We start from the raw sequence: 16,403 nt of genomic DNA, 5'->3' as shown, positions 1-16,403 counted from the left end.
TATGCATGGGGAGACACATTCTGTGCCAAGGGTCCAAAATGCCAATGGGAACTTTCCTTTGGGAGAGGTTTCCATTGTATAGGGTGGTGTTTTGTGTTGCCCAGTCAGTTTGCATGAGGTGTGAGGAGAGAGAGAGACTATTAGTGGGCTGGTCTGAACTCTCCACCATGGAACTAACCCTGCCTAGGAAGCACTCTGCTGTAGTGACGGGGGCCTCTGATAGCCATACAGATTGTCTCTGGCTGTGGTGTGTTTATGATATCCACAGAGGGATCCCCACTGCTCACATGAGTTTCCCCATGCATGAGGGAGACCCATCCATGGGAGTTCATACTATCCAAGGCCTATTTACCCTGTCATTTAGGAAAGGTGTGCATAGGGAGCTGTCCCCTGCCTCTTGGAAATTTAAATAAAAGTTAATTTAGTTACACATTTCATAGAAATTACAGTCATTTGTGGTACTGGGGGGGTGATGTTTCAGGAAGCAGGATAACACAGGATTATCCAGGCTGCTGGGGTCAAGTCCAGCTGGTCTTCTTCCCAGCTGTGTGACTTTGGGCAAATCACTTAATTCCTCTGTGCCTGGATTTCTACATCTGTAAGGGAATAATTAAAAATAAAAATAAAAAACCCTATGGCCTAGAGCTGTTATGAAGATGTAGTGAATTAACAAATGTAAGCCCTGGCTTGTGTAGCTCAGTGGACTGAGCTCAGGCCTGCGAACCAATGGATCACTGTTCGATCCCCAATCAGGGCACATGCCTGGGTTGCAGGCCAGTTTCCAGTAGGGGATGCACGAGAAGCAACCATACATTGGTATTTCCCTCCCTCTCTCCTTCCCTTCCCTTCTAAAGATAATTTTTTTAACTCTATAAATAAATAAATAAAATTTTTTTTTAAAAATGTAGCCCTGGCTGGTGTAGTTCAGTGGATTGAGCACAGGCCTCTCAAGCAAAGGGTCATCGGTTCGATTCCCAGTCAGGGCAAATGTCTGAGTTGCAGCCCGGGTCCCCATTGGGGGACACATGAGAGGCAACCACACATTGATGTTTCTCTCCCACTTTCTCCTTCCCTTTCCCTCTCTCTAAAAAGAAATAAATAAAATATGTTTTAAAATGTAAAACACTTAGGACGGTGTCTCCAGCAGAATAAATCTTCAAAAGTATTAGCTGTTGTTGCAATTATTGTTATTCGTAAGGAGTTTATTTTTACCTAAATAGCTTATGCTGGCCCTGGCCAGGTAGATCCACTGGTTGGAGTGTCATCCCATTATACTGAGATTGCAGGTTGGATCGCCCATCAGGGCATGTACCAAAAGCAACCAATGAATGCATAAATAAAAATGGAACAACAAATTGATGTTTCCTTCTTTCTCCCTCTCTAAAGAAATTTTTAAAAAAGTGTATGCTGTGACAATCTTACTCATAACCTTGTCCTAGTTGGTTTGTGCCATGGTAGTTGTGATAGTGCTGTACTTTGGAAGGATTCCAGGGTTCAGCATATCTATGGGGCATTTATCAATCCATCAGGAAGCATTATAGTCTAGTGCTTGATGTCCTAGCTGTAAAGATTTTTAGTTCTGTAATATTGGGCCTGTAACCTCTTCCAGTCTTAATCTGCTAACCTGCAAAATGGGCAACGTTAGAGTACCTTCCTCATAAAGCTGAGGTAAGGATAACATGAGATGTTGAATCCAGGGCCTTGCATAGAGTAGATGCCCAATGAATGGAAGTGGTGATTTGCATGGGCCTTGGGAAATCCCTGCCATTCAGGAATTCAGCATTTGTTTGCCTTTATTCAGGGCCTCATTGTCCATAACGGCCTATACCACCCTTCAGGGAGCCATCTGTCCCAATACATTTGTGTTGAAGGGGAATTGGATAACTTATGAGAGCATTAAGATTTTTTTGTGGGGGGATAATTTTTGAAGGTTACAGAGGCCCAGGGGATTTACATGGAAAGTAGGGTTTCTCCCTATCTATGGAAAAGGGCTACATTATCCAAAAATTAACAAAATGGACATAGCAAGCCTTGGACGGGTAGCTCAGTTGGTTAGAGCATTGTCTCCACGTGCTGGGGTTGTGGTTCGATACCCAGTCAGGACAGTGCAAAGCTCAACCAGTAAATGCTGAAATAGGTGGAACAACAGTCAATGTTTCTATCTCTCCTTCTCCCTCCTTCCCTTCTTCTCTCAGTAAAATCGATTTTTTTTAAGTTAATGAAATAAAACAGACACAGTGACATTAGGGTTTATTGTGTTCATTGGTGAGTCCATACTGCTCACCGAGTGGCCCACCCACGCAGGGGGCACAATGTCCATGGGTTACACCGCAGGAGGCCATATCGCCCATGGGCCTCTCTCATTCACATGAAGAGTCACACTGTCACACTACTGATGGAAGTGACCCTGTTTATATGGCTGGGGGGTGTGCCCATGTTATGGGAGTTGACCTTGTTGACAGAGGAATTCACACAATGTTAAAGAAGTTATGCTGTTTGTGTGGTAGAGCGCACTAATGAGGGGCTACGCCTCAAGGGGTCACATGTTGTTTATTGTTGTCTCCCCACCTCTCTAGGGCTCACGCTGTTTACGAGGGTCGCACTGCCCTTATGGGGTCCACACCATTTATATGGGTTGCACTGTTATGTGAAGTTCACACAGTTTATGAACATTGCACTGTATTGCATGGAGCTCATGTCATTTATGAGGGTTGCCCCATCTGTATGAGCTTTCTGTGGGCCACACTGTTTTTGAGCACTGCGTACATGGGATTTATACTGTCTACGTGAGAGTCACACTGTATATGGGGGTTTATATCACTTATGGACACTGTACTGTCTATATGGGTTCTGACTGTGGGGTGATACCGGCTGCGTGTCTGCTTGGTGCATGTCAGCAAATACGTATCACCAGCCTGTTCTATGGCAGACCAGGGTCTCAGTACCAGTGATAAAGGAGTGAAGAAAACACACCAAACCCCTGTCTTTGTGGAGCTGCCATTCAGTAGGACAGGAACACCCTGTTTATGTGATTCACATCAGGGTTCATACTTTTGGGGGTTGTGCTGGCATCCGCTGTCCACGAGGGTGTCTCCATGTGTCTGGGGCTACATTCACTGGTATCACATTGGGGTACAGGGAGTAGGGAGTTCACTGTGCAAAGATGAGCTTATTCCCTCATAGATTAGCAGGCACCATGCCAGGCTTGGAGGATACTTCAGGCAACAAAACAGGCAAAAAAAAAAATTCCTGCCCTCTTAGAACGGCCACTAAAGAGGAGATATTCAGACAAGCAAATGTATTGTGGAAATACATGTCTGATGAGAATAGGGCTGTGGAGAAAAATAGGGAATAAAAGGGGCTTGGGGTCTAGAAAGGTCAGGCAAGATCTTATTGGGGAGGTGATTTCTGAGTAAAAACCTGAAGGGGATGAGTGACAGAGCTATGCATACTTCTGCGGGAAAAGCCTTTCAGGCAGATGGAACAACATTGGCAAAAATCCCTGAAGCAGTAATACGTCTGGCATGTTCAGGAAATAGCCAGGCACTGACTGGGTAGCTCAATTGGTTGGAGCGTCATCCCCATACAGCAAGGTTTTAGGTTCGATCCCTGATCAATCAGGGCAAATAAAATAATCAACCAATGAATGCATAAATAAGTGGAACAATGAATCAATGTCTCTCTCTCTCTCTCAAAATCAATGAATAAAAATAAAAAAAAATAAAAGAAATAGCTAAGAAGCTGGAGATGAAGGGAAAGGTGAGAGGTAAGGTTGGGGAGGAAAGGCCTTGCCAACCACTGCAAGAAGCTGACTTTTACTCCGAGTGGTCAGAGGGACTGCTGGAGGTTTTGAACAGCATCTGATTTACTAGAACCCCTCTGGCTGTGGGTGAAACACAGAATATAGGGGCCAGTGACAGCAGAGAGACCAGTGAGAAAACCCCAGACCATGGGTATGGTGGTGACCGTGGCAAGTAGTTGATTCTTAAAAAGGCTGAAAGCAGCCCTGGCTGGTGTAGCTCAGTGGATTGAGTGCAGGCTGCAAACCAAAAGGTGGCAGGTTCGATTCCTAGTCAGGGCACACTCCTGGGTTGCAGGTCGGGTCCCCAGTAGAGGCAACCACACAGTGATATTTCTCTCCCTCTCTTTCTCCCTCCCTTCCCCTCTCTAAAAATAAATAAATGAAATCTTAACATTAGAGTTGTGGGGCTGATGGGACTTCCCTCCAGATTTAATGTCAGATGAGAGAAAGGGGTCAAGGATGACTCTAAGGTATTCATTCAGCCTGAGCAAACAGCAAAATGGGGCAGGGGGAATGGTACTTCCATGTGTGAGATTGGAGTTTAGGGGAGAGTCCTGAATAGACAGTTGGGTGTAATCAGCGTAGAGATTGTACAGGAAGAGGGGAGAGGACCTGAGACTGAGCCCTGGGGCTCTTCAGCATTTCAGGTCAGAGAGATGAGGAAGGGTGAGACCATCCCAGAGTTACATTTTCTGTTTGGAGTGGTCACACCTGTTTAGGTAGCCATACTCTCTATATAGGATGGGTCACACTATTTCTAAGGGAACTGCAATGTTCACAGAGTGGGTAACACTTCATTATTTTTCATGGGGGTGGTGGGTGGCTTGTGGCTCTGATTTTTACTGTCCCCACAATTTCCAGGAGTGAAGTCTGTGAATAGTTGCAACTTCTGTGGGGACAGGTTCTGTCCACGCCTTAGCCTGACAATAGGGTAAATGTTATCTGTGTCAGGACAATAAACGGGAACAAGGACTGCTAGGTCTGTGGGAGGACGGGGGTGTCCTCACTGATCAGACAGAGTTGTTTTCTTCATGGAGTGTTACACTTTTCATCACAGGCTAGTCCTGGGTCTGTGAGAGGTTTTTCACCAGCCCCAGAGGGATTCCTGGAGGCTTTTCAGAGTGAACTGGGGATGGGGTCCCCCTGTTCATTGGAGTAGACATGGCTCTGGTTGGATGGTATGTCTTCAAGGAATCAGCGGTGATAAATAATTTTAAACACAAGTTCACAATATGTGGGTTTTCATGTAGTAATGATGGGGCTCACGTTCCCTGGGGGTGACTCTTGGTGTTCAAGAGGCAACTGAACTATCCAAGAGGGTCCACACTTCTATGTTGAAGTCCCATGGACTTCTAAAGGGGTTGTAGTATCTGTGGACAGGTTTTCACAGGTCACACTGCCCAGGGGACATTTTCACCAGAGACTCTCATCCTCGGTGTGTGGCTCAGACACTCCCATGAAGCATGCCCAACGACCACAATTGTGTTTCACAGAAGCAGTGGGATTGAGATTGCGTCACCCAGCTGGGCCAGGGTGGGATTATGCCATGAACGGGCAATCTCCCACTGTCAACACTGTGCGTTTATTGTGCACGGCTGGAGCATAAGGCGAGGGGTGCTTACATTAACCATGGGGTATATAGTTCACTCTGCTAATAATTATTACCAGTACTTATTGCGCATTTAGTTCATGTCTTGGATTTCTCACAACAACCTGGTCCGGTAGACTGTTAGTTAATATCCCCATTTTACAGATGAGGAAGCTAAGGCTCCGAGAGATATACTGGCTCTCTGTCATAGACAGAAAGTACAGAGTTAGGGTTGCAACCCAGGTCTCTGATTTACTGGTGGGAGTGCAGGGATCACTAAGGCTCTTATCTTTGAAATTTAGGGTCTTTATTTAAGGGGGGGGGCTGGGCAGAAAAGGTGACACTAAAGCCTGGTGGTTAAGGGTGGTGGTTTCCAATGGGATAGATCTGAGTTTGAATCCCAGCTCCAACACTTCCCAATTGTAGGACTTTGGCAGACTGACTTCCGCTCTGAGCCTCATTTTCCTAATCTGTGAACTGTTATAACAATAATAATTCCCCTCTTTGGACTTTTGCAAAGATTAAATGAGATGATGCCTCAGAGAGTGCTTGGCCAACATCATGAGCCCTAGGACTTTGAGAGCAGCTATAAGAACAATGATGATGGCCCTGGCTGGTGTAGCTCAGTGGATTGAGCACCAACCTACAAAGTAAAGGGTCACTAGTTCGATCCCCTGTCAGGGCACATGCTTGGGCTGCTAGCCAGGTCCCCAGCAGAGGGTGGGAGAGGAGAAATAGATTGATGTTTCCCTCCCTCTATTTATCCCTCCCTTTTCCTCTCTCTCTCTGAAAATAAAATCTTTTTTTAAAAAGATTTATTTTTAGAAACAGGAGAAGGAAAGGAGAAAGAGAGACAGATATGTGCCCTGACTGGGAATCGAACCAGCAACCCTTTGGTTCGCAGGCCTGTGCTCAATCCACTGAGCCGCACCAGCCAGGGCCTGAAAATAAATAAAATCTTTTAAAAAATATGATGATGAAGACTGCTGGACCACACACCTCCGGACCACACACCTCCCAGAGGGTTACAATATCCTTGGGGGAGCTGCACTGTCCTTAGGCACGGTTACATAATTAACTCCCCAGGGGTGTGAGTTTCCCTGGAGTCCTTGGTCTCTCCAAGGAAGAGGCCTGAAACTTCTGAGGCACCCATGAGGGACTGCTGTAACACAGCGGAACCCAGCAACGCAGGCTGACTTGACGCCCTAAGAACCCAGAGCTGACCCTGCAGGCCTTCCCTCACTGTAGCCTGTCTCTCCCTGCCCATCTTCTAGGTTTCAGCTCCTCTGAGCAACCCTGTCGCCTATATTCCCGCCTTCTGGTACCTCGGAGTCTTTTCTGAGACTCTGCCTCCAGGCTTGGCCTATGAGCATTGCTCCATGAGCATTGCTCCTATGTGTCCTCTACGCCATTGCCGGCTTCAGCCAGCCATCTGAGCAGCTCTGATTTCCTGTTTCCCTAAGCCTCAGGCTCCATCCATTCCTGCCGGCTGCAGACAACAGAGACTTAACACGTCCCTACGCGCTGGCCTTCATCCTTAAGCCTTGCCTTCCTCTCTCCTGGTGACCCCCCAGTGCCCCTTGGGAGCACATTTGTTCCTACTTGGTTCGCCCCCTCGCATCCTGGTCCCACCCCCGGAACCCCCGGCCCTGACGGTGGAGGTGGGGTACCTCCGGTGCCAGCCGTGTTCCCAGGACAGCTGCAGCTGGAGGATGGAGGAGGGAGCTCCCGAATGCATTCTCTTTGATCACTTCCTCCCCAGCTGGGTTTGGGGCTATTTGGAAGGCCAAGACCCCATCCCCGGAGCAGCGGAGAGCACAGCCGCCTCCCCATTTCCGATGCTGGGAAGAGCTTCCCACCCATTCCACCCCACCCCTGGACAGCTGCCCCCATTCAGACTCAGGGTTGGGGGTGGGCAGGGTAAAGCCAGGCTGGGAACTGTGGTCTCGATCATCCTCCTGGGTCCTGACCGTCCCCATCCACCTAGCAAAGAAAATTCTGTCTCTTCTCAAAAGGTCTCTGCCTCCTCACTACAAGAGTTGTTGATCCCCTCCCTCAGAAGGTACCACCTTTCCTATTACTGGCTCCCAAAAGAAAATCTGGATTCCCTCAGTGGGCAGGAGAGGAGGAGGGGCAGCAGGTCGCGAGAGTCGAGGACTTAAGTTATCTGCAGACTCGGAGTCTCCAAGAAGGGTCATGACCCCCGGGACCCCATCCCACCGCCACCCCCGCCTTCCTTCCTTCCTCCCCTGTCGCGCGGCCCCTTTAAGCCCAGAGCCGGCCAGTCCTCAGTGGCTGCGCGCCCGCGAGAGTGTGTGTGAGTGCGCTGGGAGGGGGCGGGAGCAGTGTCTCCATGGCGACGCGGCGGTGACGTCGCCGGTCGGGGGGCGTGGGCGTCCCGGCCCCGGAGTGCGATATTAACCCGGGAGGCGGCGGCGGGGAGGGGAGAGGCTCTGAGAGGCGAGGCCGGGTGAAACGACGAGGGCGGCCCGACCGACGCGGGACAGGACGGGACGGGGCAGCGCGGGCGCCGGGAGCTGCGGCCCGGAGTCGGGGCGCCTCGCCCCGGGTCCCCCAGCATGAAGACCCCGGCGGACACAGGTGGGGGCGGGGGCAGCACGTGTGGGGGAGACTTGTTGCCCTGGGAAACCAGGCGGAGAAACTTTGGGGGGGCGCCGAAGGGTTCCGAACGAACCCGAGTGATCCCTAGTTCTGGGGGACCCCCAAACACGCGAGACCTGTTGCATCTCACGGCGTGAGCGGGGGGGGGGCTGTTGCATGGGACCCCCAATTTCTGGCTCCGGGCGGAGTGGTTTACATACTGCGAGTTCTGGTCCTCTCCGTGTCTGGACCCCGAAAGCTGGGCTTCCCCACTCCCGGGATAACCGGGGTGGTGGAGTCCCTCCCCGCCGCTCTGTCACGTTGCACTCTGGGGGCCGGGACGTGTGCTGGGCGTGGGGGGGGGATGTCCACGGGGCCCGCTATTCCTGGTTCCGTGCTGCGCGGTCCGGCCCGTGACCTTCACCGCAGAGCGTGCCCTGCACCGGCTTAGAGTGGGACAAGGATGGCCCTTAGGAGGAGGGCGTGAGTGGGGATCCCGTACTTAGGGTCCGGGCTATGCTGCCCTTCCCCCGTCCGTCTCCGCCGGCTCCTCGCTCCCCCGCCCGCGCGGAGTCGCAAAGTTCCAAAGCGCAGCCCGAACGTTCGAAAAAGGAACTTTTTGTTTCCGACCTTAGAACGCGCGGCTTTAAGGTGGCTCAGGAGAGACCTGGGTACCCTCTTCCCGCCGCGCGGGGGGGCTGGGGGTTGAGCGGAGTAAGGAAGGTGGTGTGGACGCGGAGGCTCCCCCTCACGCCCCCCCTCACCCAGCTCTTCTCTTTCAACCGGCCGTCTTGTCCCTCCGCCCCCCTCTTCCCCGCCAACTTGCTCCTCCTTAAGGGGCCAAGGTTCCCCTCCCCCGCTCGGTTGGCGGGCGGGGGGCAGCGGGATTAACCCCCCTCCCACTCGGACTTTCCCCCCTCCCCTCCCCCGTCGCCCCCGGGCTAGAGCGGGCTGGACTTTGCGCTTGGGCGTGCTGGGGGGAGGGGTCCCAGCCGCCCCCCGCCCGTCTACCCCGTCGGAATCCGGCCCCGGGCGGGGACGGGGGAGGGGGAAGGGGGCCGGGCGCCGCTGTTCAAACTTGTTTCCTTCCCCCGGCGGCGGCTGCGGCTCTGCTCCTGTGTGCGGGTGTGTGCCCCGACCGGCCCACCCACCCCGCCCCCCCCCCCCGTACGGCGGGTGGGGGCGGCTCTTAAAGGGCTCGGAGCCGGGCTCTGGCGCTCAGAGGGATGGCCCTTAGGGATCCGGACCGAATAGGGGGGCTGGGGCAGGGGTGCGGAGTGCTGTAAGGGTCAGTCACGTGCAACCCACATCTCTGGCTCTCACGGGCTCCAGGAACGCTGGGCTTTGGGGGCAGCAGGAGACTACCCTTGTTTCAGAAGTGGGCCTAGGCTCCCAGACAACCCCGCCTCGTTTTCCCTCCCTGCTTCGGGCCTTCCCCTGGTGGGACCGGCTGGGCCGCTCCCCCAGCCCTGTCTTGGGGCCTAGCCGAGTGTGGGTTCTCCGGCTAGGGAAAGGGGCGGGGGCCTGGCATGGCCTCCTGGTCGTCTGTCGGTGCGTCGGTCCGTCTGCCTCCTGGTCGGTGGCTGTGAGCCCCTCCATCCGATTCTCCATCCTGGCCCCTCTCTCCTCCCGCGGCGTTTCCCACTTCCTGTTTTCTTCCCGGCTCTGGCGCCACCGAGGGCTGCCTGGAGTGGGGGAGGTGGTGGGGCCCCCCCGGGAGGCCGGCGTGCTCTTCTTCTACCACCACTCCTCCCTTCCGATCCCCCTAGTCCCTTAAAAAAAGTTTGGACAGTCAAGTGAACTTGGGGGGGGGGGTGTCCTGGAGTTCACTTCCCCCAGGTTTCCACAGTCTGTCAGGGAGAATCTACTCCGCTTCTGTGGGACCCAGGTGTGCCTTCTGGGACCCCGCCATACCAGCCCTTCCTGTCTGTCTGCTGCTGCTTCTCCACCCTGTCTCACAAGGTCCTGAACCCTTCTCAGTGTCAGCTGCTCTCTCCCTGCTGCTACTGTCCCCCCATGCTCCGGAGGTCCTGCACTCCCATGCTTTCTTGGTGCAGGCCTGGCCTGGTGATTCTCTGATTTAAGCACGTGGACTCAGACACAGCACATACTCACACACGCTCCCTGCTCCCCTTACCCGTGCCTGGCTCCTGGCTCCAAGGCCTGGGGAACAGAGCCCCATTGAAACACCCTGACGTCACCCTCCCTTCTTCTCCCCCCAAAGCTGGGAACAGGCCCTCATGTATGCCATGTCCTATGAGGAAAGCTGGTATAGGGGTGGGCCTGGCAGTGGGGTGGGGTCCCTGCCAGGAGTGTGAACTTGGGTCCTAGCCCTTGAAGGGGGTTGTCCAGAGAGGGGGGTTCACAAGGGGGCCTGGGACAGCCCTTTGCATGCAGCTTGAGGCCTTTCCAGAGTCCCCCACCTCCTTTCCGAGTTCCTTTGTGTTGCATATAGTCTCTCTCACTCCTTCTCTTCTGCAAAGTTTATTTTTAGCCTCCTGCTCCCCCGCTCCCAGGACTGTCGCTGCACACACGTTGCCTGGTTACCGGGACAAGGAGGCTGGGGTGGGTGGGTTGGAAAGGGTGGCTTTAATTTGGGGGGCAGGGTGGAAGTCAGCACACCCCTCCAACCCCAGACTGATGTCTCAGGGGCTTTGCTCCCCCTGCCCTGGGTTTGAAAGCCAGATTGGGGTTTATGTGGGAGGAACATGGAGCTTGGTGCCCTGGTGGGGCCGGGAGCTTTTTTGGAGTAGGTTGGAGGGTCCATGGAGCTAGTGATTTGATCACTTGGGTTCCCAAGGGTTTCTGGGGCCTGGGTTCTCTAGCGGGGTGAGTATAATGGAGTGGAGCCCTGGGTTCCTGAGAGAAGGATGGGGCTGTGGGTGCTGAGGGGTCCAGGGAGGCATTTTCAGGGGCTGTCACTTCTGAATGGAGCAGTGGCTGCTAGTGTCTGCTGTAGATTATATCCCTGGAGTCCTGAGGGGCTGGTTTGAGGCTGGGATTTCTGAATGGGGCAAGGGCTCAGTGGAGAATGTCCAGGAGTGGGGGAGCTGAATCCCTGTGGGGAGGAGAGTCAGCCCTGGATTTAGAGGGGCAGTCCCTGTGGGACAGGAACTGCTGATCCCATGTGTCCCCAGGAGGAGTCCCCTGTTGGATTCCAGACTGGGGTGGAGTCTCAGCATTGCCCTAGGCTTGGTTGGTACCTGCCTGAGCTGGCGCTTGAGCCAGGGCTAGTTTGGAGAGAGGCTGACCCACACAGCCTGACTAGGGCTTGGGACCCCGCCCACTCTTTGCTGTCTACCTTGGCCTTCTCCCTCTAGTGGCACCAGGGCCCCTGTCCTGCTTCCCCCCACCCCTTTCCTTTCTTCCCCTTCCCTCCTCCCACCCCCTCCATTACCGGCTGCCTAGTGCTGAATTATTGATGGTCCCTGATTACCCGGGGGTTTGGGAAATGACAACAACCGCAGCCCCCCATCTCCTCCCCCCCAAGGCTGCCCACCCCCTCCAGGGACTAGCCAGCCCACCACCAACCTCTATCCAAGGTTAATGCTGGGGGTGGGTAGGCAGGTGGGCAGGGAGGAAGCTGAAGATGAGAAGGCAGAAGAAGGAATAGGCTTGAGCAGTGCTTGTTCAAGATTGAGGCTTGGGTTGGGGCCCTTTAGCCAGGTTGGGCCCATGTGCCCAGGTCTGGGGAGGGCAGTACAGTACAGAGGGTCCGGGCTTGGGGGGCCTGTCTCAGACAGTCTGGGTTTCACTCTCCAGGGAAGACAGAAGCTTCTGTGTGTGCAAGCGCTGACCTCATCGTCAACCAGCCACCCCACCCCTCCTGGTCCTTTTAAGAAAAAAAAAATCCTCTCGGGTCCTGGGGTGGGAGTAAGGGCTCTGGTAGGTCTTGAGAGGGAGACAGTGTATGTTTCTAGGAGGGGACCAGAGGAGCTTGCGGGGGGGGGGGGGGGGGCAGAATGACCGGCCCTGAATGGGAGTGGGGGGGGGACCTGGGGGGCTTTTGCCACAACCAGTCTGGCCACGTGTGCCCCTTCCTGCCCCTCCCCCACTGGCAGCCCTGCCCGTCGGCCTGGCTTGGTGCCTGGCCCCCTGGCACTGGCCCCGGGACCCGCCGCCGTCGGTTTCCTGTTTCTCCCGGTGTCGCTGGAGCAGGCTCCAGCTTCCCCCCTGCCCGCCCCCCCATCTAGACCCCTCACACAGACAGACACACACACTGTCTCCTTGCCTACCCAGGTCTTAACTTGGTTTAAGGGAGATGGATTTCCCCGTGTTGGAGGTGGGGTAGGAGGTGGGTCCTGGGAAGGGGACCCAGAGCCCTGGACTTGGCGCCCTCACCCCGGGCCGCTTCCCTGCCTCCCGTGCCCAGGGTTCGCCTTCCCGGATTGGGCCTACAAGCCGGAGTCGTCCCCTGGCTCGAGGCAGATTCAGCTGTGGCACTTCATCCTGGAGCTGCTGCGGAAGGAGGAGTACCAGGGCGTCATCGCCTGGCAGGGGGACTACGGGGAGTTCGTCATCAAGGACCCTGACGAGGTGGCCCGGCTCTGGGGCGTCCGCAAGTGCAAGCCCCAGATGAATTATGACAAGCTGAGCCGGGCCCTGCGGTGAGGAGGACGGAGCCCCCGGGCACATGTGGACAGCTCCCTGCCAGTTGGGAAGCCCCTGACCCGTGGGGATAAGCTTTGGGCTTGACTCCTGGCTCTTCCAAATCATAGCTGTTTGACCTTGGGCAAGTCTTAAACCTTCTCTAAACCCATTTGTCACACAGAGGTGTCCTGAGGAGAGACTACAGTCAATGCGTGTGGCCTCTAGTCTGGCCCCAGACCTAAGGGGAGAGCTGGTCCCTACCCTTTGGGTACTTCATTTCTCTTTTGTCGCCCATGTTTCTCAGTCTCCCTTTATGAGGAGCACCTAAGGCATGTCATGGTATGGGGATTCAGACTTGGGTCCCCTGTGACTGACCACCGATGGTGTCTTCGCACCCACAGCTATTATTACAACAAACGCATTCTGCACAAGACCAAGGGGAAGCGGTTCACCTACAAGTTCAACTTCAACAAACTGGTGCTGGTTAATTACCCTTTCATTGATGTGGGGCTGGCTGGTGAGTACCAGAGTCGGCAGGCCTCTGAGGGAGGGGAGGGGTTGGTCTGTATGTCTGGGCTAGGCCGGTGGCCTTGACACCATGTCTCCTTTCTCCTGCCAGGGGGTACAGTGCCCCAGAGTGCCCCTCCAGTGCCATCAGGTGGCAGCCACTTCCGCTTCCCTCCCTCAACACCCTCTGAGGTGCTGTCCCCCACTGAGGACCCCCGCTCACCGTCAGCCTGCCCTTCATCCTCATCTTCCCTCTTCTCGGCTGTGGTGGCCCGACGCCTGGGCCGAGGCTCAGTCAGTGACTGTAGCGATGGCACTTCAGAATTGGAGGAGCCACTGGGAGAGGACCCCCGGGCCCGACCTCCGGGCCCTCCGGAGCTGGGTGCCTTCCGTGGGCCCCCACTGGCCCGCCTGCCCCATGACCCAGGTGTCTTCCGTGTCTACCCCCGGCCCCGGGGCGGCCCTGAGCCCCTAAGCCCCTTCCCTGTCTCGCCTTTGGCCGGGCCTGGTTCTCTGCTACCCCCTCAGCTCTCACCAGCCCTGCCCATGACGCCCACCCACCTGGCCTACACTCCCTCACCCACGCTGAGCCCCATGTATCCCAGTGGTGGCGGGGGCCCTAGCGGCTCGGGGGGAGGCTCCCACTTCTCCTTCAGCCCTGAGGACATGAAACGGTACCTGCAGGCCCACACCCAAAGCGTCTACAACTACCACCTCAGTCCCCGAGCCTTCCTGCACTACCCTGGGCTGGTGGTGCCCCAGCCCCAGCGCCCCGACAAGTGCCCGCTGCCACCCATGGCACCTGAGACCCCACCGGTCCCCTCCTCGGCCTCATCCTCCTCTTCTTCCCCATTCAAGTTTAAGCTCCAGCCACCCCCGCTGGGACGTCGGCAGCGGGCAGCTGGGGAAAAGGCTCCAGCAGGCGCTGACAAGAGCAGTGGCATTGGCAGCGCTGGCAGCACAGGTGGGCTAGCTGAGGGGGCAGGGGCACTGGCCCCCCCACCGCCACCACCACAGATCAAGGTGGAGCCTATCTCAGAAGGCGAGTCAGAGGAGGTGGAGGTGACTGACATCAGCGATGAGGATGAGGAAGACGGGGAGGTGTTCAAGACACCTCGTGCTCCTCCTGCACCTCCCAAGCCTGAGCCAGGCGAGACACCTGGGCCTGCGCAATGCATGCCTCTCAAGCTGCGCTTTAAACGGCGCTGGAGTGAAGACTGTCGCCTAGAGGGTGGTGGGGCCCCCACCGGGGGCCTCGAGGATGAGGGTGAGGACAAGAAGGTGCGTGGGGAGGGACCTGGGGAGGCTGGGGGTCCCCTCACCCCAAGGAGGGTGAGCTCTGACCTCCAGCATGCCACAGCTCAGCTCTCTCTGGAACATCGAGATTCCTGAGGGCTATGGGCAGGGGACCCCGCTCCCCCACTCCCAGTGCTTCTTTTGCTGCCTTAACTCCCTGGTGTCCTGGAGGTGAGGGCAGCTCTAGTCTCTTCCTTGCCTCCTCCCTTTCCTTTCCCTGTATTTTGTATAAACTTATTTTCTTTTTTTTAATTGTGAGGGTGGGAGGGTACCCAGGGCTGGGGGCTGTCCCATCTCTGGGTTTCTAAGCTCCAGGCAAAGTGGTGGTTGGGGGGAGGGAAAGGGGGGCCAGCTCCATTCTGGGGAGTTTATATATCAATTGAGGTTCTGGCCTCAACACCCAGGAACTTTTTTATTACAATCACTTAGGAAGTAAAGCCTTGTCTCCCTCCCTGTTCTGTGCCTCCTGTACTCCTCCCTGTCCACCTCCAGCCATTCTCAGCCCAAATCCAGCCTTCCCTGCCCCTCCAGGGGCCATGAGTGCCTGGGTTTCTAACCCCACGGGGTTACAATGGGAGGGATGGACATTTATGATGAACCAAAAATTCCATGTGTGTGTAGGGGGTGGGGGTCAGAGGAGGGTGAGGGGTGCCACCATAGGCCACAAATCTCTACAAGTGCCTGCTATCCCTCTTCCACTCCTCACCCCAGCACTGGTCCAACCCCTTCACCCCCAGCTGCTCCCAGGACCAGCCCATAGGCAGGCAGGTGGGAGGGTGGGAAGGGTGTACCCTAAAACCAAACTGGAAGCCCCTTCTGCCTCCCAGCTGGGGCCCCTTGGGGTGGGGGGTCTGTGGTCAAGCCTTATTCTGTATTGGGGATGGAGGGTGGGGGGAGGAAAGTTGGGGGCTGTTGGAGAATGTATTCAAAACAATAAAACTTTGGACCTTTGGATGGAGTGATCGGTCTCAGTGCAGAGCCACAGTCCGTGTAGATTTCCAAAGGATGGGCCTAGACTGGCTCCCCAATGGATCTATGGCCAGAGTCGCTAACCCCACCTGAAAGGATCAAATCCAGGCCTGAGAAATGATCCCTTGACCTGATGGTGGGGCACATCACCAGGACCTGATTAAAGTCTTGGGCATACGCTGACGATGTGATTGCTCTCCTGTCCTGTGGGGGCCGCCTGTCCTTGGAAGCATTTAGAATCTTTACCTATTGCCTGAAATGACTTTTCTCTTTGCCTCTGAATTCTATCCACATCCTCATGCTCTGGTAAAGGCCTGGACCTCCTTGTACACTATACTCGAGAGCCCTCCAGCACATCACTTTTCCTTACAGCACCTCTGAGTCTGGAGTCCTTGAGGGACAGGCCTGTAGTCTCTTGAAATGTAGACCTTGCAAGGATCTTAGTGACCTCCCCATGAACTACCGTCCACCAAGTTGAGACAAGACTGGCTTAATCAGAATGGCTGTCGATGGACCTACTGTACCCACTGTATCCAGCACCTAGTTAGGAACTGATGATTTATCTCAAACATCAAATGAGGTAGCAGCCAGTGATTCAGTTAATGACTTGCCCAAGGCCATAAGACCAGCCAGGACTTTAAAAGGCATGTCTTGGAAGCTCTTCACCCCAATTTTCCTTCTAAAGCCAGGACGGTTGGGTCTAGACCAGTGTCTTTGGTTCTGAGGTGAGCTCATCAAGCTAGAATCCCAGGTTGGGGAACTCCCATCGGAGGTGAAAAAAATCGGAGGATTCCAGACGAAATGCTTTTCGTGACAGCCCAGTTCCAGTGCAGGTGAGGTGCCTGAGGCCCAGAGAAGGAAGGAGTTCCCCAAGGCCACATAGCCACTAAAAGAACAGCGGGACCGGCCTGTTGGACGAAACCCCACCTGGTGCAACTCTGAAGGGGAAGGAACTGGCAATTCCTGTCCACTGTCTCCAACCTCATTTCATGCCAGCCCAGGGTGGGTGGTCCCGGATGATGCCCTGTTGGCAGTGAAGAGAGGATCCAG

The 16,403-nt window shown here is 55.1% G+C and overlaps 1 protein-coding gene across 1 annotated transcript; it reads left to right on the top strand.

Moving 5' to 3' along the window:
* Positions 1-7,816: 7,816 nt before the first annotated feature.
* Positions 7,817-15,422, top strand: ERF (ETS2 repressor factor). The gene is made up of 4 exons (XM_037160039.2): positions 7,817-7,991; positions 12,364-12,598; positions 12,983-13,098; positions 13,201-15,422. Exons 1-4 carry the CDS (start codon positions 7,970-7,972, stop codon positions 14,478-14,480), a joined length of 1,653 nt encoding a protein of 550 aa, XP_037015934.1. The 5' UTR covers positions 7,817-7,969; the 3' UTR covers positions 14,481-15,422.
* Positions 15,423-16,403: the final 981 nt, after the last annotated feature.

Source organism: Artibeus jamaicensis, unplaced genomic scaffold (assembly GCF_021234435.1).
Source record: "Artibeus jamaicensis isolate MK-2021 breed Jamaican fruit bat unplaced genomic scaffold, CSHL_Jam_final scaffold_36, whole genome shotgun sequence".
In the NCBI taxonomy this organism is placed as follows: Eukaryota; Metazoa; Chordata; class Mammalia; order Chiroptera; family Phyllostomidae; genus Artibeus; species Artibeus jamaicensis.
This window is presented reverse-complemented; position numbering and strand designations above follow the sequence as displayed.

What these genes read in the sequence shown, in the direction of transcription:
- ERF (XM_037160039.2), top strand. Translation starts at nt 7,970, where the DNA reads ATGAAGACCCCGGCGGACACAG. An exon ending in AAGCTGAGCCGGGCCCTGCG is followed by an intron (nt 12,599 to 12,982) that starts GTGAGGAGGACG and finishes TCGCACCCACAG; the next exon opens with CTATTATTACAACAAACGCA. An exon ending in CATTGATGTGGGGCTGGCTG is followed by an intron (nt 13,099 to 13,200) that starts GTGAGTACCAGA and finishes TTCTCCTGCCAG; the next exon opens with GGGGTACAGTGCCCCAGAGT.